The sequence below is a fragment of the Oncorhynchus gorbuscha genome, linkage group LG06, assembly GCF_021184085.1.
Source record: "Oncorhynchus gorbuscha isolate QuinsamMale2020 ecotype Even-year linkage group LG06, OgorEven_v1.0, whole genome shotgun sequence".
NCBI lineage: Eukaryota > Metazoa > Chordata > Actinopteri > Salmoniformes > Salmonidae > Oncorhynchus > Oncorhynchus gorbuscha.
The window spans coordinates 27,125,318-27,150,695 of NC_060178.1; the positions used below are offsets into that span (position 1 = coordinate 27,125,318).

Sequence of the window (25,378 nt, forward strand, 5' to 3'; positions counted from 1 at the left end):
TGAGCGCCACAGTGAGCCACGCAGCGGAGTCAGCATGACAGGATGTCACCTCCCTTGTGTCACCACCATTCAAGCTTCCTCATCCCAGACTTATCTTAGGGACGCATTGTCGAGAAGGAAATCTGCAATTAAGCATTTCGTTGGACGGTGTATACCATGTGTATCCCATACATACGAGTAATACAACTCGAAACTATGCAGTGTTTGCGATTGTGTGTTCACTGATCAATCATACTGGTAGTGGATTAGTATCTTGGGGAGGATTAAAATGGTGTGAGAAAGGAGTGAGAGTATAAGGACTGACGGGAACATAGATTGCATTAGGTTTTTCAACATGAACACAACATGCAATAAAACACTTTATTGTCACTTGATTGCACATAAAACAAGACAGACAACATTTCAAAAACCATACAAATAACTCGTGGGTCAGCCAATTTTAATTCAGGTATTGGTACATATGCAGTCATTCTTGGTGATTGTTAGAATTGTAGGTGTTATATGTGAATTGTGTGTGAAGGATGCAACAGGGAGAGGATTAGAATTCAATACCCTCAATCATTATTTTAATATAAATGAAAGTGGCAAACATGAACACAGAGGAGTACAACCCAGTCTTGTCTAATCATGTCAGGGATGAAGATTTGATGGAGTGGTTTATAATGTCATGCAGATCCTCAACAGTGAATTATCTATGGGAGAGGATTGAGAATGCATTTCATCTAAACCCTGCATCTGGTATTTGGCCAAAGGCAACGCTTTAAAGGCCCAATGCAGTCAAAAACATGATTTAGCTGTGATTTATATACATTTCCACACTGAGTTCTGAATAATACTCTGACAATAACAGCTAGTTTTCCCCTCCCCACTCAGACCCCTCCCAGACAATCCTAACAAAATTGTTGCTTGAGAAATTGCTCTTTGCTAAGAAGCTATTTTTGTATCCTTTTGACCATTTTTTTCACAGTAAGGTACTTACTTTTTACCCAGAAATGATTTGCATTGGACCTTTAAGTGTTGTGGTTGGATATGGCAACAGTCCCCACTGCATATTATCCATGAGGCTAGATAAGTGACATTACAGTAATTATTTATAAATTATGAGGGAAAGCTCTATATATGACACTAAAGGAGGTGTGTTGTGATTGTGTAATGACACGGAGATAAGATGGTGCGTTTAGGGGATGGTTAAGGTGATCCAGTGATGTTCAGTCTGCCAGGTACACAGCAGCCATTCTCCTCAGCCTGCGGGCATGGAGGCGGGCAAGGCGGGTACCTGAGGGGCCGTGTGTGCTGGGCTCCTGCCTGCCATCCAAACCCCCCTCGATGTTCTCCTTGTTCTCCGCGTGCATCTTGAGAGTGCGCGATTTCGAGGGCAGCAGTGGCATGTCGTGGCTGAAGGGGTGTGGTGTCGGGGCATGGCCAGAGGCGGCAGTCTTACACAGCTCCTCTGCTACCTCTGCAGAGAAAGAGAGAGAGGGAGCCACAGGAGAGGAAAGGAATGCTTAATTAAGTGAACCTTTACATAAGATAGTTATACACATTGATTCCCTTGCTAGAAATGGTAGTACTGCATTTACTGGAATAACTGCAGAAACCAATGCTTAGAGTTTATAGTGCTTCTCTGAAAGCACTGCTTTCTCCCTGTACTCTCCTCACCTCAGCATGCCCTTTCCTCACTCAGATATCATCCTCCATCTATCCTAGAGGCACCAGGCCTGCTGTACCACTATGAAAAGGCCCTACAGATATGTTAACGCAACATTAAGAGCCATTCCCTCTCTAATATCCACAAATGTATGCACTCTAGTGCCACAACTGACAGGATTGAATGGAGTCGGGCAGCAGAGCTAAATGCCTTGTTTAAGCCTTAACTTCTTGGTGACTGGGGGGCAGTATTGAGTGGCTTGGATGAATAGGTTGCCCAGAGTAAACTGCCTGCTACTTAGCCATAAAAGCTAGAATATGCATATAATTAGTATGTTTGGATAGAAAACACTGAAGTTTCTAAAACGGTTTGAATGATGTCTTCCAACCAGGAAGTGGGAAATCTGAGGTTTGTAGGTTTTCAACTCATAGCCTATTGAAGATACAGTGGGATATTGGTCATGTTGCACTTCCTAAGGCTTCCACTAGATGTCAACAGTCTTTAGAACCTTGTTTGATGCTTCTACTGTGAAGACTGGGGCGAATGAGAGGGGATTGAGCCAGGTGTCTGGCAGATTGCCATGAGCTCGTGATGCGCGGTCATGTGAAAGTTAACTTGCATTCCATTGCTTTTCTACAGACAACGGAATTCACCGGTTGGAACATTATTAAAGATTTATGATAAAAACATCCTAAAGATTGATTCTATTCTTCATTTGACATGTTTCTACGACCTGTGATATAACTTTTTGGACTTTTCTTACAACCTTTTGGCTGGACTTCCACGTGTGTTTGGATTTGTTTACCAAACGCCCTAACGAAAGAAGCTATTTGGACATAAATTATGAACTTTATCAAACAAATCAAACATTTATTGTGGAACTGGGATTCCTGGGAGTGCATTCTGATGAATATCATCAAAGGTAAGTGAATATTTATAATGTTATTTCTGACTTCTGTTGACTGCACAATATGGCGAATATCTTTATTGCATGGTATGCTTTTTCCGCAAAGTTTTTTTGAATTCTGACACAGCGGTTGCATTAAGGAGAAGTTTATCTAAAGTTCCATGTATAATAGTTGTATCTTTAATCAGTGTTTATGATGAGTATTTCTGTAAATTGATGTGGCTCTCTGCAAAATCACTGCATGTTTTGGAACTACTGAACATAACAACAATGTAAAATTAGATTTTTGGATATAAATATGCACTTTAATCGAACAAAACCTACATGTATTGTGTAACATGAAGTCCTATGAGTGTCATCTGATGAAGATCAAAGGTTAGTGATTAATTTCATCTATATTTCTGCTTTTTCTGACTCCTCTCTTTGGCTGGAAAAATGGCTGTGTTTTTCTGTGACTTGGTGACCTAACAATCGTTTATGGTGCTTTCGCTGGAAAGCCTTTTTGAAATCACACTGTGGCTGGATTACCGATAATTGTATCTTTAAAATGGTGTATAATACTGGTATGCTTGAGGATTTTTAATTATGAGATTTTTGTTGTTTTGAATTTGGCACCCTGCACTTTCACTGGCTGTTGGCGGAGTGGGAAGCTAGCGCCCCGAATAGCCCAGAGAGGTTAAGGGTAGTAATGTAACTATGTCGTACATGTACCTTCGGAGATGCTAGAATCGTGGAACATTGTCTCAAAGGTCTGGTGGGTCTCGGCAAATGAAGGTCGGTCCAACGGGCTCCATTGCCAGCCTGATATCAAAATAAAATAAAAAGGTCAATATAGGTTACATAGCTATAAGTGAATGGATGATAGTGTGAGGGACTGTGTGTTGGTGGGACATGGTGGGACATTGTGTGTACTCAGTGCAGTGCTCACTCACAGGCCCTCATCAGCTCGTGGACTTTAGGTGGACAGCCCTCTGGCTGCTCCATGCGGTAGCCCTTCTCCAGCAGGTCGTATACCTGAGACAGGTCGATCCCTGGGTACGGAGACATACCGTACGTCGCTATCTCCCACAGCAGCACACCGAAAGCTGAGGGACGAGAGACCGTCATAAGATGAGAAGAACGCTCACACTGATGTTGACTGATTTAGTACATGTAAAGGTGAAAAGGAGAGTGCTTGAAAATCTGGTTCTGACTCACCCCACACATCAGACTTGATAGAGAAGGTGTTGTAGGCCAGGCTTTCCGGGGCGGTCCACTTGATGGGGAACTTGGCGCCGGCGTGGGCTGTGTACGTGTCCCCAGTCATCAGCCTGCTCAGCCCAAAGTCAGCCACCTTCACCACACTGTTCTCCCCCACCAGACAGTTCCTGGCTGCCAGGTCCCGGTGGATGAAGTTCTTCTTCTCCAGGTACTCCATGGCAGAGGAGATCTGCGTGGCCATGTAGAGCAGCACCACTGCGTTCACCTCCTCCCGGTCACACTCCCTCAGGTAGTCCAGCAGGTTGCCATGGGGCATGTACTCTGTCACGATGTAGAAGGGCGGCTCCAAAGTACACACACCTGGACAGAGGCAAGCCAACAGAGGTTAGATGTAATTACGCCTCAAGAGCCAAGAAACCCAACAGCTGATAGAAATGCCATGTGCTGTTACTAAGTGGAGCTGTACTGTGAGCAGCACTGACCTAGCAGCTGCACCAGGTTGGGATGTTTCACCTCCTTCATGACTGCTGCCTCTTTCAGGAACTCCTCCACCTCCATGGTGTCCTCCTGGAAGACAAACAATCAGACAGGTCAATATTCACTGGATTTATTCAATATCTTAGTACCAGGAAACCAAGGTGAACAAAACAAGTTAAACTGTGATTAAACATTTCTCCAACATTAGTCATTGCCGCCATTGAGTTAAATTTTGTTTTAATACAACATTCCACCATTAGGTGGTGACCAACTACCACTAAATACCATGCCTCTCATATTCCATGATCCCATAGATTGTTTCTATTTTGTGAAATCGAGACACTAGATGGAGGGATCTTACAGGCGACATCCAAATCACACCACCAATCTATAGAAGAGACAAACCTTCAGTGTTTTAACTGCGACGGTGAGGTTGTATTTCTTCCAGACTCCCACGTACACCTCTCCGTACTGCCCCCCACCCAGTTTGTGCTTCATGGTGATGTCGGTGCGCTCCATTTCCCACTTGTCGTGGATGGGCGACACGCCGTAGACGGTGGGCTTGTTGCACTTGGGGGCCGGGTAGTGGAGTGTGGTGACCAGGCCGTCGGCCACGGTGGAGTGGTGGTGCACCAACTCGGCCAGGGTGCTAAAGCGGCTCTCTGCCGTGACGTACACCTTGGGACAGACAGAGGGTTAGGGTTATACATGTGTACAGACCGAAACAGCAGCACCGTGGGGAGGAACCAGAGACGGCAACAACAAAAAAAGACAGAGCAGAGACATTAGCAGGAACGGAGCAGTTTCGCATCAAAAATGAAGAAGAGACTGAAGACGATAGGACAGAGAGAGAAGCGAGACAGCCCCTTTGTAGGTCTCAGACCCTTAGCTACCTTGCCATCTGAAGCAGTGTTGATGCGGTAGTGGTAGACTCTTCCCTCATAGCGCAGGGAGATGGACAGCTGTCCTGGGCTGCTCTCGCTCTCCCGGACCAGGAAGCTACCGTTGATGAGGCTACTGAGCAGGTACTCTGCTGCACTGCGTGACACAGGCCCGTGGTACCAGCTGTGCTTCTCCAGGCTGTTGACAGGTGTAATGTAGTTGCTTGGCACCCAGCCCTGGCCGTTCTTCGAGCGCACCTCGCTCCACTCCCCATTCTGGTTGTAACCGAGCACCCTTAGCTTCTCACCTGGGCAGAGAGGGACAGGGAGAGATTAAGTCAGGTAAAATGAAATGTTTAAACATCTTTTTTTTGAGCCACTTCAGGACATTAGCACCGATTGAAACTTGGCGCTTTTGACTCGTCCATAGGCTTTAAATAGCCCCCGTTGATGCATCATTTACTGCGGTGCCAAGAGGTAGGGCAGGGCATGTACCAACTTGGTCTGCTGCGTTGTCTGCCTCTTATGAGGTCAGCAATGGAGATGGGAGGGAGTGCCTCTTGCAGAGAGACAGAGAGACTGCAGCACTGTACTGTAGAGGAGCTGTGTGGCTGTGGAATTGAAACACGCCCTGGCTGTCCGGCAGCTCCCTGCAGCCATTCAAAGCTGCTCCCAATGAGAGGATAATGACAGTGAGATGTTATGGCACGGCCTGGAGATGGGACTGCGCCAAGCTTTCTTCCACTTATTCCCTCTCTCCTACTCGCTCGCCCTCTGTACATCATGGGCTAAGCGAGCGTGCTGCAGACTCAATACCCTCTGGTGCCACAGAGGCCATAGCTACAGGCTCTATTGACACTGGATAGCCGCGGAGTCAGAAAAACAACATTGGGCCGGCCAAAACAGTCACACTACACAGTTTCCTCTGCGACACACCGTGGGCAGCCAGAGAGCTGGCTCCGGGTGGAAATGGTGAATGTCAGGCGGCTCGTGGCGGACATTACTGGTCTGAGGCATGGCATTCATCTGAGACCCTCTGATCACCCACTGCTGGGTTTATCCACCTGTTATTATTACAATTGAAAGTATTCCACATTAAAAGTGCACTGGAGTCAAACAAGGGTGTGGGAGGGCTGGCCTGCCCGCCTCTCCATTGGGCACTCTGACTCACAGTCTAAGCATTAGCCTCATCTTAGGCAGCGGCCTTGGGTTGACTTGAGGAGGCAGGCATCGACTTAAGATAGTGCTTTTATAATAATTTTAAAAGTCCCGCTCTCACCCACATATTTTAAGCTTGTTACCCAGTATGATCAGCAGGGACACGGATCAAATACGAGAAAGTAGAACAAAGGAATTGGAATAAACTTTTTAAAAAATAGTTCACTGAATGGTAAAATGTTACCATACTTTGAGGAAATCTCTTCAGTAAGAACTGTCCCATATCTCTGGGAGCGAGTCATCTTTAGATAAAGGAGTGGTTTGTGATGATCTGTTTGGAAAGCCTATTGATAAAAAGCTCTTCAGAGTACATACCTTTCGTGATGCTCAGCGTGTTGTCACCACTGGCAACAAAGTCATAAAGTGCAACAAAGAGGTTGGGATCGCTCTCGGCAGCACCCAGCAGGTTCTCCTTGGAGCTCCAGCGTACCGCCTCAGTCAATGCTGCCGAGTCCAGGCTGAAGGGCCGGTGGAGGGCCTCTGGAGAGAGGGAGAGATGGATAAAGAAAGAGGTTTGTGAGTGGATCAGAGGTCAAGCTGCCTAAAAAAACTCTAAATCATGATTAAACATATCCACAGATATGCGTAACAAAACACATACATATGTACACAAATTTACATAACAAATGCAGCCTGCCTTTTAGAGAATCCAAAATCAGCATCCCTTTCCTATCACCCACTTATGTTGCCACACAGTCTGTTCTTCTGTTCCTTTAACAATCGGCTCAAATCATATTTGAAATAGGCATTTACCAGTGCCAACATAATATCAGTAACTGTCCAGTGAATAGGCAGCATTAATCTACCTAAATAGACGGACAGAAAGAGCCCGGTTGAAAGAGTAGCTACCTGAGAGTCTAGGCCCGTCCACATCCTTTGCCCCAGTATAGGGCCGGCCTGTCAGCCTAACCCACTCTTCCTCAAAACTGCTGCTGGGTTGAAGGGTCCTCAAATACATACTCTGCCTGTCCACTCTGCTCACTTCACTTTCCACACACACTAATCTGAGATGTGAGGACTAGGTCCAAAATGAACTTTCTACTTGGCTTTTTTTCCCCTGCCTGTATATAAAGAGTGTAGGAGCTGCGGGGAGGGGCTGTCTGTCGGCGTGGTCGGAAAGATACTGCAGGCCTCCACCCACACAACATGCCCGAGCCTCACTCGCTCACAGGGCTCCTCAACAGCTGCCAACAACCTCCACAACATGTCTGGGCAGCTGCTGAATGGGGCTTACCGACTGCCAGGGAGAGGGGGATAAGAGTGAAATAAAGGCAGTGGAGGAGAGGGGAGAAGATGAACGAAAGTTGAAAGTGGGCATGGAGAGAGCAATCTACTTGCCGGAAGATTACTTTTTCATGTATGGTGAAAATTCAACTCGTTCATGGAGCCTATAAAACAAAAGAATGACTGGCTGGCTACACCCAAGTTATACATGTACAATAAGTGACTAGAACCATCAGTGGGAGTCTGGTGGTCAGTAGCTAATGGTTACCAGTAAATAATTTACTGAAAGGCATCATTACTTCCTATTACACTTCCTTTTAACCATGACGTTCTACACAGACATAAAAAACAATCGGGTCTGATAAGTCAGGGTACACACTGTACACACTGTGCAAGACTATGAAGTCATGCATCTGAACCAAATAGTTGAAAAATGGCCCAGATCTCCAAATCCAACCTAATGAGTGGAATGTGTGAAATAGGGAGTAAAACAGGAAGCACACTGAACTAAAGTACACAGAGCACCATTCTAAAACAATAGAACTACTCAAGTATGCAGTGCTCCATTCAAAATATTCAGCAAGCAAACTCTGTCCATACACAGTACACCACATGGAAGCAGTATATTAAATCCGGCAAGACATCTCCTGAGGACTAAAGTGGCCACAATGTCAGGTGTGACCCTGCCCCATCTAGGCATCATGTCCTCCCACCTTTGTTCCCCACCAGCATATGCTGCAGGTCGGTCGCCGTCAACTGGCTCAGCCACAGCTCCCAGTACATCTTCTACTTCGTTCCCAGTACAACACAGACGTCTGACCAGTTCCCTCTCTGTATAACTTCTCCACAGAGGCAGTGAGTGAGTGAGGGAGTCACTGAGACCCCCCACACATTTGATTTATTCACCCTGAGTGAATTAGGGTGTCTGAAGCACTACTAATAGGTTCCCGCTGGGCTGGGTTTGCTTTTCAACCCAAAGGCTTCCACTCTCAGCTTTTGATGTGGCTTTCAGAAGTCAAACTTTCCAGTGCTAGTACAAGGAAGTAAATCCATGATCATGGTTCTCCGTGGCAAAATCCCACAGAAAGGGGCTTGCTGTGTTTGTCAGACAGAGGAAAGCTGAGCTCACTGGGGAAGTGAGTTGTGGTGGAGGTCTCTTTAGGAACAGAACAAAGCATGGGGTAGGGGCAGTCATGAGGTCCACAGCAGATGGCCGTTCTCATGGTCCTATAGGAGAGGGCCCCTGTGCCACGTGCTGAGACAAACTCATAGCCTCCAGGGAGAGGCTGAACAGACTGAGGACGAGGGGGGATGGAGGGAGGGCAAGAGGGCACTGCAACTGCTACAAGGCCTCATGTCAGAACAACACTGCTGCAGCACATCACACTACTATCATACACTACAGAGTGCACAGTAGAGGCCGCAATACTTTTACACAGTCAGCCTCAATCCTCTTTTCCACTGAGAGCTAGAGATAATTTGAAATTCAACTCATGAAGTGTTAAATAGTTGCAGTCAAATAATGGCCAAATGTATTAATTCAATTTTCTATATCAACTAAGGATAAGATTAATTGATCTAAACTCCTATTCACAAATCATTGAATAAACTCATTCAACACTAGAATGATAGAAAATAAATAGCTGATCTGAAATATGAATCACCAACAACAACCACTGTTTGGCAAGTCATAAGTCTCAGGTCTCATTTTACAACTATTGACTATTCCTCAGTGAAACTGTGGACATCTTCAGATTGATCCACACCAGTTGGCATGTCATGCATGAGGTTCATCGTGTGCCTGTCAGAGTGCCAGTATGGGTACGTGCCTTTGGTGCGTAGAACGGCTGAGGACTGGGGGCAGGGGAATGGGAATTGGCCATGACAGCCCCAGACAGCTGAGACAGTGGTGCCCATCCAGCACTGCTTCAGCTCAATGGGCATATTGAGAAAGACTGACTCCCCCTGGTCACCCTATCCCGCACCAGCCGCTCCCGCAGCTGTTAGTATGATCTGTCCAGGCATGTGGCAGCTGAACCAGCTACCTCTGCACCCTCCCAATCCCTGTACAGGACCACATGTGAATCCTTTCACTGTGCCCGGTCACATTACCTAACCTAATACAAAACATGACCAGGCCTCAGTCAGTGTAATACAATTAGCCTATTACAACGAGACACGACTGACAGCACCTAAACCACATGCAATATTATGCAGCACGACCGGCCGCTGGCCTGGGAATATTTATTGCCCCATTGCAAAACAAAGCAACATCACGGCCATAAATAACTCCTGAACGATGACAGCGTTCAGATAGAGCCAGACGAAATGTAAACAATAAGTTGAGACGTACACAACACAAGACAAATTAATGAGGGATGAACACACAGACAGGTCAGAACTGAACAGAACAGTGGGTCAGAACTGGCTGACGGATCTTTAGCTGAACAACCATGGACTGCAGTGGACATTGCCACTTCAACTCAAATCTGTAAGAGGGCAGTGGTACAGACAGAGATCCCCATGAAGGAGTCTAGTGAAGAGGCTGTGGCAGAGTTGGCAGCAGCCATTTGTTGTTGTTAAATGAGGAGACACACAATGTCACCATTCACATCACAAGTGTGGGGAGTCCATCTCGAGCAGTTTGTTCGATTAGGAAAAGTGGACCATCATCCTTAATTTGTTACCTCTCCAGCAAAGTGAGCATTTGTCCGTTTTCACATTGACGATAGCAAAGGGATATGTTTGAGAGGTTCTCAAGAGGTATCAATTCTCGAGACCATACTGTTGTGTAAACTTTCTAAACTATCACGACTCGGGTGAGTGTCTGAGGTAACACTCGTCTCGTTGAGCTCAAAACTACTACCGTATAAATGGTAATAGTAGAGCAATGGTTTTGAAAACAGCTCAAATGTAGATATTTTCCTTATATTTGAGACTTGTTTTTATCGAGTTAGGCTGTTGATCTGAAATTGCAGTTACATTCTGAAATTGTGACAGAAGCTGCCGCCTGCACTGGGCCTAACTATGGAAGCCCATTCCAGTCACAGTATTATTATTTTTTCATAAAAAAAGTCAACTGTCTCAATTCTTTAGATATGCAAATACATTTCTAGATGTATCAGTCAAACTACGCATGTCAAAATGCTGAGATAGTAGTTCATACAAAAAACAATGTGCGGGGGGGGGGGGGGGTTCCCTGGACAACCTAACCAGGTAAAACTCCTGGTATGACATAGTAATAAATTAAACTGCAGAATATTTTTTTTTTATATGGGCTACAATGGGACGAGATCAAACGTAATCAGGTCATATGTTTTTTTTTTTTTATATTTGTTTTTACTCCTGGTCCTAGGGAGGATAAACTAAATCATGTCAAAAACATCATGAGGTGAAAAAGTATTAAAAGTACTGTGTCCCACTTTTCAAAGCTTTTGGGTCAAATGCCAGCTCGCCACACGTTTGCCGGCGGCCCTGCTGTGCTCATCTCTGCAAAAGAGATAGATGGAAATCGCCATTATGCTACAAATGAAGAAACATAACCAATACAGTGCATTCGGAAAGTATTCAGATCCCTTGACTTTAGCCACATTTTGTTACATTACAGCCTTGTTCTAAAATTGATGAAATTGAATGTTTTCCCTCATCAATCTACACTCAATACCCCATAGTCAAAATGTTGAGATATGGTCTTAGTTGATCACCTACAGACTCTAAGAAACAAGACCGTGTGGTCTGATGAAACCAAGATTGAACTCTCTGGCCTGAATGAAGTGTCACGTCTGGAGGAACCCGGACACGGTGAAGCATGGTGGCGGCCACATCACGCAGTGATGTTTTTCAGCAGTAAGGACTGGTAAAATAGTCAGGATAAAGAGAAAGATGAACAGAGCAAAGTACAGAGAGATCCTTGATGAAGTCCTGAGTTCTCTAGAGCAGGTTCTCAGACTGGGACGAAGGTTAACCTTCCACCAGGTGAACGACCCTAAGTATACTAGGTCAACCGACTGATTTTTCAAAGGCGATACAGATTATTGGAGGACCAAAAAAAGCCAAACCCGATTAAAAATCGGCCGATTTATTTATTTGTAATAATGACAATTACAACAATACTGAATAAACACTTATTTCAACTTAATAAAATAAATCAAAATCCATTTAGCCTCAAATAAATAATGAAACATGTTCAATTTGGTTTAGTGCCAGCAGCATACCACCCTGCATACCACTGCTGGCTTGCTTCTGAAGCTAAGCAGGGTTGGTCCTGGTCAGTTCCTGGATGGGAGACCAGATGCTGCTGGAAGTGGTGTTGGAGGGCCAGTAGGAGGAACTCTTTCCTCTGGTCTAAAAAATATCCCAATTCCCCAGGAAACTGCCTGTGTAGGGTGCGGTCTTTCGGATGGGACATTAAACGGGTGTCCTGATTCTCTGCGGTCATTAAAGATCCCATGGCACTTATTGTAAGAGTAGGGGTGTTAACCCTGGTGTCCTGGCTAAATTCCCAATCTTGCCCTCAAACCATCATGGTCACCTAATAATCCCCAGTTTACAAATTGGCTCATTAATCCCCTGTAACTATTCCCCAGGTCGTTGCTGCAAATGAGAACATGTTCTCAGTCAACTTACCTGGTTAAATAAAAAATAAAATGTAAAAAATAATGCGAGAAGAAAGTAAAAGTGCCATGTAAAAAAAAAAGCTAACGTTTAAGTTCCTTGCTGAGAACATATGAAAGCTGGTGGTTCCTTTTAACATGAGGGTTCAATATTCCCAGGTAAGTTTTAGGTTGAAGTTATTATAGAACTATTTCTCTCTATACCATTTGTATTTCATATACCTTCGACTATTGGATGTTCTTAAAGGCACTTTAGTATTGCCAATGTAACAGTTTAGCTTCCGTCCCTCTCTGCTCGCCCCTACCTGGGCTCAACCCAGGAACACATCGACAACAGCCACCCCTGAAGCATCGTTAACCTGTTACTCCTACCCCCTACTTTTTTGAACATTCTGTTAAAAATCGCGCAACATTTCAGCGCCCTGCTACTCATGCCAGGAATATAGTATATGCATATGATTAGTATGTGTGGATAGAAAACACTCAGACGTTTATAAAACTGGTTAAATCACGGCTGTGACTATAACAGAACGTGCGTTTCATCGAAAAGTGCAGGAAAATCTGGTCACTGAAAATGGAAAAATATATCCCTGCGCGACTTGAACCCATTGATAAAGGTGAACCACATTTAATGGGGCTGAGGTTGCAATACCTACAGCTTCCACACGTTGTCTAGGGTCTTGTCATTTGCCTACTCTTTGTTTCTTGGTCAAACAGATGCAAGGCAGCGCAGTTCTTCAGGTCTCGGACCGGATATTTTGGTTGAGATTCTACCCGGACATTTTTTCCAGACGGACAGCTATAGAATATACTTCGTCTTGTGATTAATTTGATCGCTTATTAATGTTTACTAATACCTAAAGTTGCATTACAAAAGTATTTCGAAGTGTTTTGTGAAAGTTTATCGTCGACTTTTTTAATAAAAAAAAATGACGTTACAAGACGCTATTTTTTTCCGTTTATCACAGTCTTCATAGATCGATATCTAGGCTATATATGGACCGATTTTAATCGAGAAAAAAAGACCCAATAGTGATTATGGGACATCTAGGAGTGCCAACAAAGAAGATGGTCAAAGGTAATGAATGTTTTATATTTTATTGTGCGGTTTGTGTAGCGCCGACTATGCTAATTATTTTGTTTACGTCCCCTGCGGGTCTTTTGGGGTGTTACATGCTATCAGATAATAGCTTCTCATGCTTTCGCCGAAAATCATTTTAAAAATCTGACTTGTTGCCTGGATTCACAACGAGTGTAGCTTTAATTCAATACCCTGCATGTGTATTTTAATGAACATTTGAGTTTTAACTAGTACTATTAGCATTTAGCGTAGCCCATTTGCATTTCCAGATCTCTAGATGGGACGCCTGCGTGCCAGGTAGGAGCAAGAGGTTAACCATCGCTCCACAAAAGCAGCGGCCCTTGCAGAGCAAGGGGAACAAGTACTTCAAGGTCTCAGAGCGAGTGAGGTCACCGATTGTAACGCTATCAGCGCACACCCCGCTAACTAGCTAGCCATTTCACAACAGTTACATCAGTCTAATATTGGGAGTTGATAGGCTTGAAGTCATTAACAGCTCAATGCTTAAAGCACAGCAAAGCTGGCAAACGCACGAAAGTGCTGTTTGAATGAATGCTTACGAGCCTGCTGCTGCCTACCACCGCTCAGTCGGACTGCTCTATTAAATCAGACTTAATTATAACATAATAACACACAGAAATACAAGCCTCAGGTCATTAATATGGTCGAATCCAGAAACTATCATTCCGAAAACAAAACGTTTATTCTTTCTGTGAAATACGGAACCGTTCGGTATTTTATCTAAAGTCTAAATATTTGTGTTACATTGCACAACCTTCAATGTTATGTCATAATTACGTAAAATTCTTGCAAATTAGTTTTCATGGAGCCCCGCGGCCCAAACTGTTGTATATACCCTGACTCTGCGTGCAATGAACGCAAGAGAAGTGACAATTTCCCTAGTTTAATATTGCCCGCTAACCTGGATTTATTTTAACTAAATATGCACGTTTAAAAATATATATATACTTCTGTGTACTGATTTTAAGAAAGGTATTGATGTTTATGGTTTGGTACACATGAGTGCACTGGCAATACTATAGTGCCTATAAGGACATCCAATAGTCAAAAAGTATATGAAATACAAATGGTATAGACAAATAGTATAAATACTATATTAACTACAACCTAAAACCTCTTACCTTGGAATATTGAAGACTCATGTTAAAAGGAACCACCAGCTTTCATATGTTCTCATGTTCTGAGCAAGGAACTTAAACGTTCCATGTTTCAGGCTAAATTGATTTTAATGATGTTTTATATTAAGTTAAAATAAGTGTTAATTCAGTATTGTTGTAATTGTAAAATATATATATATATATTTTAAATTATTTTTATTATTACTATTATTATTTTTTATTTTATTTTAAAATCGGCCGATTAAATCAGTATCGGCGTTGAAAAATCATAATCGTTCAACCTCTAATAAGAATATCCAATAGTCAATAGTCAACAAATAGTCCTATAATTCCTAAAATAACTACAACCTAAAACTTATTACCTGGGAATATTGAAGACTCGCGTTTAAAAAGGAACCACCAGCTTTCATATGTTCTCATGTTCTGAGCAAGGAACTTAAACGTTCCATGTTTCAGGCTAAATTGATTTTAATGATGTTTTATATTAAGTTAAAATAAGTGTTAATTCAGTATTGTTGTAATTGTAAAATATATATATATATATTTTAAATTATTTTTATTATTACTATTATTATTATTATTATTTTTTTTTAAATCGGCCGATTAAATCAGTATCGGCGTTGAAAAATCATAATCGTTCAACCTCTAATAAGAATATCCAATAGTCAATAGTCAACAAATAGTCCTATAATTCCTAAAATAACTACAACCTAAAACTTATTACCTGGGAATATTGAAGACTCACGTTTAAAAAGGAACCACCAGCTTTCATATATTCTCATGTTCTGAGCAAGGAACTTAAACGTCATCTTTCTTACATGGCACATATTGCACTTTTACTTTCTTCTCGAACACTTTGTTTTTGCATTATTTCAACCAAATTGAACATTGAAATTAAATTGATTTTATTGATGTATTATATTAAGTTAACATAAGTATTCATTTAGTATTGTTGTAATTGTCAGTATTACAAATACATTTGAAAAATTCACCCGATTAATCGGCATCAGCTTTTTTTTGGTCCTCCAATAAATCGATATCGGCGCTGAAAAATCATAATCGGTCGATCTCTAGTTGAGTCACATTGTTCAACAGCACTGCCAAAATAACGCATGGGTCGACATTAAAGTATAGAACAAAGCGAGAGACAATTCTATCAGGGCTTGACATCAAGTAAGGCTGATTTTTCACTTTTTCACTTCAACATAGGCCAAAAAAAGGTAGCTGAAAATTGTGTTGTATGATGCAAGGAACCACTTTGCAAAATAACCTGGTATTGACAATGGAAGGCTGCTGGTCTCTGAACCCATGCATTATATCTCCTGCCATTGTGGCCTTGACTAAGGCACTTAACACTCCAAAAGTAAAATACTGCACTGATAGGCTACAATATAAACACGTGGTCCGTCAACCCTCCATGTGGAAAGTTACTGGGCGTGCAGGCTGTTTATCCAACCCTGCTCAAACACAGTCAGCTTATCAGGGTCCTATTGAGCAGCTGATTTTTACTTCTACAATGGTGTGTGTTTGAGTAGGGCTGAAGCAAAACCCTGCACATCCAGTAGCTCTCCTGGACTCTCCGGGAGGAGGGTTGGCTGTCCTGCAACATTAATCACAACCAAATAATTCCCTCATTAAATGAACCATGGACCAAATATGTTCATTTATTTGCAAGACAAAATATTCTGTGTTCAGGGGACAGCTTGACAACAGAGTTACTAGTCAATTAGGCTATTCTAAGAACATTTTTTTACTTTGTCAGAATTACATAGCCAGAATTCTAGCCAATTTTGAGCACTTGAGAGATGGTTTTACAACCGGAGTATGCTCCATTGGTTTAATCAACTCTGCACCCATATCAACTACGGTGTGTTGGTCATTTGCGTTTATACACGAGTGACGGTGGAAAGTTATTTTAGGACACCGTACATGCTAATAATAGCACAATGGTTAACTTGAGAGATAGCCAATTCAAAATACCACATTACCAAAAGTATATGGACACCTGCTCGTTGAATATCTCATTTCAAAATCATGGGCATTAATATAGAGTTGGTCCCTCCTTTACAGCTATAACAGCCTCCACTCTTTTGGGATGGCATTCCACTAGATGTTGGAACATTGCTGTGGAGACTTGATTCCATTCAGCCACAAACGGCCAAGCCCAAACCATGAAAAACAGCCCCAGAGCATTAATCCTCCTCCACCAAAAACTTTACAGTTTGCACTACATAGTCGGGCAGTTATCAGAGTTTGGCTGATGCCAGGAGAAAGCGTTGTCATTCTGACTGCCAGATGGTGAAGCGTGATTCCAGAGAATGCGTTTCCACTGCTCCAGAGTACAATAGCGGCAAGCTTTACACCACTCCAGCCAACGCTTGGCACTGCACATGGTGAACTTAGGCTTGTATGTGTGCGGCTGTTCGGCCATGGAAACCCAATTCATGAAGCTCCAGACTAAAAGTTATTGTTCCAACATCGCTTCCAGAGGCAGTTTGGAACTCGGTAGTTATCGTGTTTTTCTTCTTCGTCTTTACTTATCCATTCGGACAACTTAAATCGATAATCTATTCGTTCTACAAAACAAAAACACTTGCCGCAAGCGTTAATGTTGAGCCCTGGCTAATGATGAAACTTTCCTTAAACACCAATCACCCAACTATTTAATTTGGCTTACACATTCAGGAAAAACACACTCAAGATTGACATAATTGATTAACAACTTTCCCCAAATGAGGCAGATAAGGATGAACAGCTGCAGCTTGATCCAGACAGCTCTGAGTAGCTATAGTTGTGGTAGTGGTTGTGCAAACCATAATGGAAGAGGACAGCACCAAAGCCCTTACGGTCTGGTCAGCACCTTAATGGCGCTAATAGGCCTTACTGGCAGGACCCCTCAACCCCCCTGCCCATCTACATCCTGGTCCCATAAATGTCAGTGAGCAAATAATGAGACGCCAGGGTGCTGGGAAACGCCATGTATCGTTCATCTAGCCATGCTCCACTGAGCATGCACAAATTACAGACTGGGCAATGCCCTGTAAATCAGACATTTTAATAATGGGCCTCTAGCCCTCCGCCTGCCCACCACAGCCCTTTAATTGGTTAATGTGGAGTAAGTGCATCCTCCCAGGCTTGCTCACAACACAGTAAGTGGTGGTCTACATCATTTTCTGTAGTGGACTAGAGCAGTGTTTACCCAACTTCAGTCCTTGTGTACCCCCAAAAGTACACATTTCTGTTGTAGCCCTGGACAAGCCCACCTGATGTATGAGTTGTATCAGTTTAATTTGGCAGGGGCTACATCAACAAAAGTGTGCGCCGTTGGGGGTACCAGATGACTGGAGTTTGGAAACACTTGACTACAGGAAGGCCTTCTGCTATGCCTCACCTTTCCTTTAAACATTTTGGATGCACTTGATAGTTGAGTGAGGCCGAAAATGATTCCATACCCAGACTGACGTTGCTATTGATGTTTGAGTCTGATCCATAGTAAACAAAATCAGAACGCAACAGACTAAATTAAATCTTGCACAATGTTAATTAGTGTTGTTTATGTCAAAATCAAACAATGAAAAGTGGAAAATGAAGCAAGTCAAAACATTTGGCATGTGCCTGCTCTTGTTTTGTTCAATGCAAAAACTTGAAGAGCACCCATATTATGTAATGCGTGACGCTCATTGGTCTAGTCACTTTGTAGAAACTGAAGTATGTGTCTGGGCCTGGCAGTAGTCTACAGTTGCGTTGTGCGAGGCTGTGTGACGCAGCAGACGGGTGTGGTATGATTGCCATCATCCACCACAAGGACAAGATCCAGCAGATCCCAGGAGAGGCCCAGCTTAGACAGCCAAACAGAGAGCGTAGGGTTGGGGAGGGTCTTGCCCAATCGGATGGGGTGATATTCTTAGGGCCCAATAAAATCTGTGTTGCGGTAAAACGCGGATGGCATTTAAAATGGAATTAAACATTAAATGTATTGAACTTATTAGAAAAGGGCATTCATTTGCCCAAGTTGTCATATGATATGAAGAAAATGCATTGGCGATTTGTATTTTCCTTCAACCTTCTGAAACGGCACAGGAATGCCCCTCTGTGTGTGTGGTGTGGTGCGCGCGTATGTCTACACTTTGTGTAACCGTTAGCGATGATGCTAATGATAACCCCCTTCTGGTGGAGATGAAAAGGCTTTCCCAAAAACCTTCTCAATTAAAATGTTAACTACAAAGTAGCCCATGCCTACCTGGCAGAATAATATGATTATTTACATCAATCCAGTGGCCAATTGTTGTGAAAATATAACCACAACCATCATATTAACTGCTGACATGCAGTTGTGGGTGCGCAGTTGACAGCAATGGTGCATGTGCTGGTTGTAAAAGTGTCTCAAGCGGTCAAAATTGTCTGGGACTCCTCTATTCAATACTGACAATTTAATTCTGACCAAGTTCAAAAATATTCTTAGCTTAATTGACAAGTCACTCCAACGCTGTCAAGATCTCCCCTGAACATTTCAACCTTAAACATCTTAGTTACCTACCTCACCCACCTTAGCCATATGTATGAAGACATAAAAAGTACTTGGTTGTAAACTAATGTTGCAGGGTGGCCAACCATCCGCCAGGAGAGTCCACGAGAGCTACTGGGTGTGCAGGCTTTTGCTCCAGCCCTGTACAAACACACCTCAAAAATCAGCTGCTCAACAGGACCTTCATAAGGTGACTCTGGTGTGGTGCTGGGTCAAAAGTGGTTTAAGCATAGTTTTGGACTTATATAGAACATCCAATTTTGTTGTTTTTCTGATTATATATATTTGTTTTTCACCTGTATTTAACCAGTCAAGTCGGTTAAGAACAGATTCTTATTTTCAATGACAGCCTAGGTACAGTGGGTTAACTGCCTGTTCAGGGGCAGAACGACAGATTTGTACCTTGTCAGCTCGGGGGTTTGAACTTGCTAGTCCAACACTAACCACTAGGCTACCCTGCCACCCCTGTGATTGAGAATGAAAACTTGAATTTTTGAAAAACAGAAATCTGGAGAAACTAAAGAGAAAATGGAATTTGGGAAAAACTAAATGGAAATCAGGCAAATAAATTCAACAGATTTTATAAAGGCCCTCTATTTCAGATCTTTTTCCTGTATAATCAACATTCAACAGCATTACTGCAGGGGGAGGATCATTGTTCCTGAGAAACTATCCCAGTCAGTTTTTTCCTGGATCACAGCACCCCACAAGACACAAAAAAAAGCTATGGGGGAGACGAGATGAAACAAGACATTGACTAACTATATTTGATGGAGCCAAATGTCACTCTGGTGGAGCTGTGGCACAAAAGAGATATACAGTTGAAGTCAGAAGTTTACATACACCTCAGCCAAATACATTTAAACTCAGTTTTTCACAATTCCTGACATTTAATCCTAGTAAAAACTCCCCATATTAGGTCAGTTAGGATCACCACTTTATTTTAAGAATGTGAAATGTCAGAATAATAGTAGAGAGAATTATTTATTTCTGCTTTTTATTTCTTTATTCACATTCCCAGTGGGTCAGAAGTTTACATACACTCAATTAGTATTTGGTGGCATTGCCTTAAATTGTTTAACTTGGGTCAAATGTTTGGGTAGCCTTCCATAAGCTTCCCACAATAAGTTAGGAGGTATGGGACAAAATTCAGTGCTGTTTGAATGAATGATTACTGGCCTGCTGCTGCTCAGTCGGACTGCTCACAGAAATACGAGCCTTTGGTCATTAATATGATCGAATCCGGAAACTATAATTTCTAAAACAAAACTTTCAGTGAAATACGGAACCGTTCCGTATTTTATCTAACGGGTGGCATCCATCAGTCATATTCCTGTTACATTGCACAACCTTCAATGTTATAATTACGTAAAATTCTGGCAAATTAGTTCGCAATAAGCCAGGCGGCTCAAACTGTTGCATATTCACTGACGCTGCGTGCAATGAACGCAAGAGAAGTGACACAATTTCACCTGGTTAATATTGCCTGCTAACCTGGATTTCTTTTAGCTAAATATGCAGTTTTAAAAATATATACTTCTATGTATTCATTTTAACAAAGGCATTGGTGTTTATGGTTAGGTACACGTTGGAGCAACGACAGTCCTTTTTCGCAAATGCACACCGCATTGATTATATGCAACGCAGGACACGCTAGATAAACTAGTAATATTATCAACCATGTGTAGTTATAACTAGTGATTATGATTGATTAAGTTTAATGCTAGCTAGCAACTTACCTTGGCTTCTTTCTGCATTCGCATAACAGGTGGTTAGAGCATTGGACTAATTAACCGTAAGGTTGCAAGATTGAATCCCTGAGCTGACAAGGTAAAAATCTGTCGTTCTGCCCCTGGATAAGGCAGTTAAACTTCTTGGAACCACCCATCCCGGATCCGGTATATTTGTCATCAGCAACGCTGAATAGCATAGCGCAACAGTCAAATAATATTACTAGAAAATATTCATATTCAAATCACAAGTGAAATATAGCGAAACACAGCTTAGCCTTTTGTTAATCACCCTGTCATCTCAGATTCTGAAATTATGCTTTACAGCGAAAGCATTACAAGCGTTTGTGTAAGTTTATCGATAGCACAGCAAAACAATAGGTACACCTAGCATCAGGTAACTTGGTCACGAAAATCAGAAAAGCAATCAAATTATTCGTTTACCTTTGATCTTCGGATGTTTTCACTCACGAGACTCCCAGTTAGAAAACAAATGTTCCCTTTGATCCATAAAGATATTTTTTATATCCAAATACCTCCGTTAGTTTGTTGCGTTATGCCCAGGAATCCACCAGAAAGAGCGGTCATGACAACGCAGACAAAAATGCCAAATTATATCCATAATGTACACAGAAACATGTTAAATGTATTTTTATAATCAATCCTCAAGGTGTTTTTCAAATATCTATTCGATAATATATCAACCGGGACAGTTGGCTTTTCACTAGGACAGGGAGTAACAATCGCCTCTCTCTTTTGCGCACAAATCACTCTGAGAGCCCCCACCTGTCCACTTACACAATGTGGTCGTTCACACTCATTCTTCCAAATAAAATCCTGAAACTATGTCTAAAGGCTGTTGACACCTTAGGGAAACCATAGAAAAAGGAATCTGGTTGATATCCCTTTCAATGGGCAATAGGGATGCGTAGGAACACAGCGGTTTCAAAATAAGTCACTTCCTGATTGGATTTTTCTCAGGCTAGCGCCTGCAATATCAGTTCTGTTATACACAGACATATTTTTTCCAAACAAAAAAATAGTGCCCCCTAGCTTCAAAAGTTTAACCCACCATTCCTAGGCAGGCATTGAAAATAAGAATGTGTTCTTAACCTCTTGAAGCTAGGGGGCACTATTTTTATGTTTGGGAAAATAATGTTCACAAAATAAATGGCCTATTTCTCAGGATCAGATGCTAGAATATGCATATAATTGACAGCTTAGGATAGAAAACACTAAAGTTTCCAAAACAGTCTAAATATTGTCTGTGAGTATAACAGAACTGATATTGCAGGCAAAACCCTGAGGAAAATCCAATCCGGAAGTGCCTCTTATTTTGAAAACCTTCTGTTCCTATGCATGCCTAACCTCAATTTAAATGGATACCAACCAGATTCCATTTTCTCTGACTTCCCTAAGGAACAAAATTAACATTTGTTGTGTAACTGGGAGTCTCGTGAGTGAAAACATCCGAAGATCAAAAGGTAAATGGTTCATTTGATTGGTTTTCTGGTTCTGATTTTCGTGACCAAGCTTCCTGATGCTAAGTGTACATAATGCTATGCTATCTATAAACTTACACAAACGCTTGGATTGCTTTCCCTGTAAAGCATAATTTCAAAATCTGAGACGACAGGTGGATTAACAAAAGGCTACGCTGTGTTTTGCAATATTGCACATGTGATTTCATGAATATTCTTTAGTAATATTATTTAACTGTTGCACTATGCTATTCAGCGGTTGCTGACGAAAATGATCCTGCGACAGGGATGTGTAGCGTCAAGAAGTTAACAAACAAACAAACATACATACATGAGGAAAAAAATAATAAAAAATATTTTTTAAAAATCGGTGTCCAAAATGTCCGATTTCCGATTGTTATGAAAATTTGAAATTGGCCATTCCGATTAATCGGTTGACCTCTAGTACCTTCAAGCATTTGGAAATTGCTCCAAAGGATGAACCAGACTTGGAGTTCTACAATTTTGGGGAGTCTTAGCTAATTTATTTGGATTTTCCCATGATGTCATGCAAATAGGCACTGAGTTTGAAGGTAGGCCTTGAATTACATCCACAGGTACACCTCCAATTGTCTCAAATGATGTCAATTAGCGTATCAGAAGCTTCTAAAACCATGACATCATTTTCTGGAATTTTCCAAGCTGTTTAAAGGCACAGTCAACTTAGTATATGTAAACCTCTGACCCACTGGAATTTTAATACACCGAATTCAAAGTGAAATAATCTGTCTAAACAATTGGTGGAAAAATAACTTGTGTCATGCAAAAAGTAGATGTCCTAACCGACTTGCCAAAACTATAGTTTGTTAACAAGAAATTTGTAGTGGTTTAAAAACCGAGTTTTAATGACTCCAACCTAAGTGTGTGTAAAAGGCCTATCGGTGTGCTAAAGCGAGCCTCAATCATGGAATGCAGAGCAACTCAGCTGTCCTCAGAACTGGATAACATTTTTGCCTCTTCCTCCCCTCTTATTAGGATACTATATGTGTTTTAGGTAGGTTGTACATAGCTAAAATAAAATGTTAATAGGCCTAGGCCAACTACATATCATTTCTTCCATAAGCTCAGCTGTAGTAGCCCAAGTTTTATTCTGACTCATTTGATTTTTCCACCTTGGTATTGTTTGCTCAATTTCACTTCTTGTGGCCTAAAATATTTGTATCGCATAGACTCTGACTTCCATAATTATTCCCATTTTAAAGCTGCAACTTAAGGACATTGAACACTATTAGAATAATTTGGAAAATACTTCTCATAACTAATTTGTCTTAATGCTTTTATGATATTTCCGTTAGTAAGATTAGGCCTTTGGTTGTTTGGTTTGCAATGGTGAGGGATTTTTTTTTTTTAATACAGCCCTCGTATGCATGCATCATTTTTGTTTTATAATGCTTTGCTCATCTGTAAGGCTTGTTCAAATTTATCATTCAATTTTTATATCTTGCTTTATTTTCTCTAGCGCTCTCTCATTATTACCTTAGGACTCCCATGGTTTTGGGTTATTCAAAATCAACTTAGCCTAGAACTCAGTTTCATTCCTTCATTGTTTGATCCCGAAATAAAGTGGCAGGAGAAACCTAGCATGCATTAAACTGAGTGTCTTAATAGGAAAAGTCATATTCATGTCAAATAGAGAAAATTATATTTTTTGGAGACTGTTACTGACACCGGCCCTATTCATTTAACGGGTATTTTAACTTCAGCTAAATTGCCAGCCAGCTATCCGTTCGCTAGTTAAATAACAATTTACAAAGTGCCAACAATGACCACAGTGCTGGGAGCTAACCAACCAGGTTCAACGTTAGCTAGCTAACTTAGGCTCTGTTTGCTCTAAAAGCATACAGCTCCGGGAAACGAATAATGTCCACTAGAGATCAAGCCAGCTAACGTTAGGGTCTCAGACCATGAGAAACAAGTTTATGTGGTCTGATGAAACCTGAACGCCAAGCGTCACGTCTGGAGGAAACTTGGCACCATCCCTACGGTGAAGCATGGTGGTGGCAGCATCATGCTGTGAGGATGTTTTTCAGCGGCAGGGACCGGGAGCCTAGTCAGGATCGAGGCAAAGCTGAACAGAGCTAAGTACAGAGAGATCTTTGATGAAAACCTGCTCCAGAGTGCTCAGGATGTCAGACTGGGGTGAAGGTTCACCTTCCAACAGGACAACAACCTTAAGCACACAGCCAAGACAAGGCAAAAGTTGCTTCGGGACAAGTCTCTGAATGTCCTTGAGTGGCCCAGCCAGAGTCCGGACTTGAACCTGATCTAACATCTCTGGAGAGACCTGAAAATAGAGCAACGTTCCCCATCCAAACTGACAAAGCTTGAGAGGATCAGCAGAGAAAAATTGATTAAACCCCCCCAAATACAGGTGTGCCAAGCATGTAGCGTCATACCCAAGAAGATTTGAGGCTGTAATCACTGCAAAAGCTGCTTCAACAAAGTACTGAGTAAAGGGTCTGAATACCATTTTTTTTTTAAGAAATCACATATTAAATCAATAAAAACGTTGTTTTTTTTGCTGTCATTATGGGGCATTGTGTGTAGATTGATGAGGGGGGAGGGAAATACTGAATTGATTTTAGAATAAGGCTGTAACGTAACAAAATGTGGAAAAGGGGTCTGAATACTTTCCGAATGCACTGTAATAGGGTTCCTTTGTGCTTTTTTGAATTAACAACAGATGTGACATTTCTGGGTGCATAACATGCATTCTGGCGGGAGTGAATTCAGTCCTATGAATTATCTCAAATTGCAGTAGTTTGTCTTAGGTTGTAGGAGCAGGTATGAACATTTCTCCTCAATTTCTTCCTTTAGATCCATTTCCCATTTTTTCCTTACAGGGCTCTGAACCATCAGGTAGAGTTCCAATCAACCCTTTATATAACTTGGCAATCAACTTTTTTGGCGTAGCAGCTTCTTTCAGTATCAATCCATATCGAGCCATAATCGTGGGGATCATTCCATACTGGATGGGGAAGTTAATCTTGCTTTAGAGCCGTTGTGAGCATAAGTAACATAGGTGTTTAGCAATTTGGGACTAAAGTGTCTATAAGATTCCATTAGGAATCCATCATTAAAAAGGAGGTTTCCCATTTTGTAGATTACATCCATATTCATTTTCTCTGGTTCACTTAGAAAATGGCCTTAACCTCTCTAGGGTAGGGGGCAGCAGTCGGGATTTTGGATGAAAAGCGTGCCCAAAGTAAACTGCC

The 25,378-nt window shown here is 42.0% G+C and overlaps 1 protein-coding gene across 3 annotated transcripts in view; it reads right to left on the minus strand.

The window, feature by feature from the left end:
• The window catches only part of LOC124037779 (tyrosine-protein kinase ABL2-like), a 44,692-nt gene that overhangs the window by 4,788 nt on the left and 14,526 nt on the right, over positions 1 to 25,378 (minus strand). Inside the window, exons 1-9 of one of the 3 annotated variants that reach the window (XM_046352825.1) lie at positions 8,269 to 8,690; positions 6,647 to 6,811; positions 5,126 to 5,421; positions 4,638 to 4,910; positions 4,238 to 4,322; positions 3,753 to 4,115; positions 3,488 to 3,640; positions 3,267 to 3,356; positions 1,277 to 1,459 (exon numbers count right to left, since the gene is read on the minus strand). In XM_046352825.1, the coding sequence (XP_046208781.1) occupies positions 1,277 to 1,459; positions 3,267 to 3,356; positions 3,488 to 3,640; positions 3,753 to 4,115; positions 4,238 to 4,322; positions 4,638 to 4,910; positions 5,126 to 5,421; positions 6,647 to 6,811; positions 8,269 to 8,338 (1,678 nt within the window). In that variant the 5' untranslated portion in view covers positions 8,339 to 8,690. Of the gene's footprint in view, positions 1 to 1,276; positions 1,460 to 3,266; positions 3,357 to 3,487; positions 3,641 to 3,752; positions 4,116 to 4,237; positions 4,323 to 4,637; positions 4,911 to 5,125; positions 5,422 to 6,646; positions 6,812 to 7,180; positions 7,395 to 8,268; positions 8,691 to 25,378 lie in introns of those variants that run through there. The other 2 variants (XM_046352824.1, XM_046352823.1) reach the window with 2 other exon arrangements.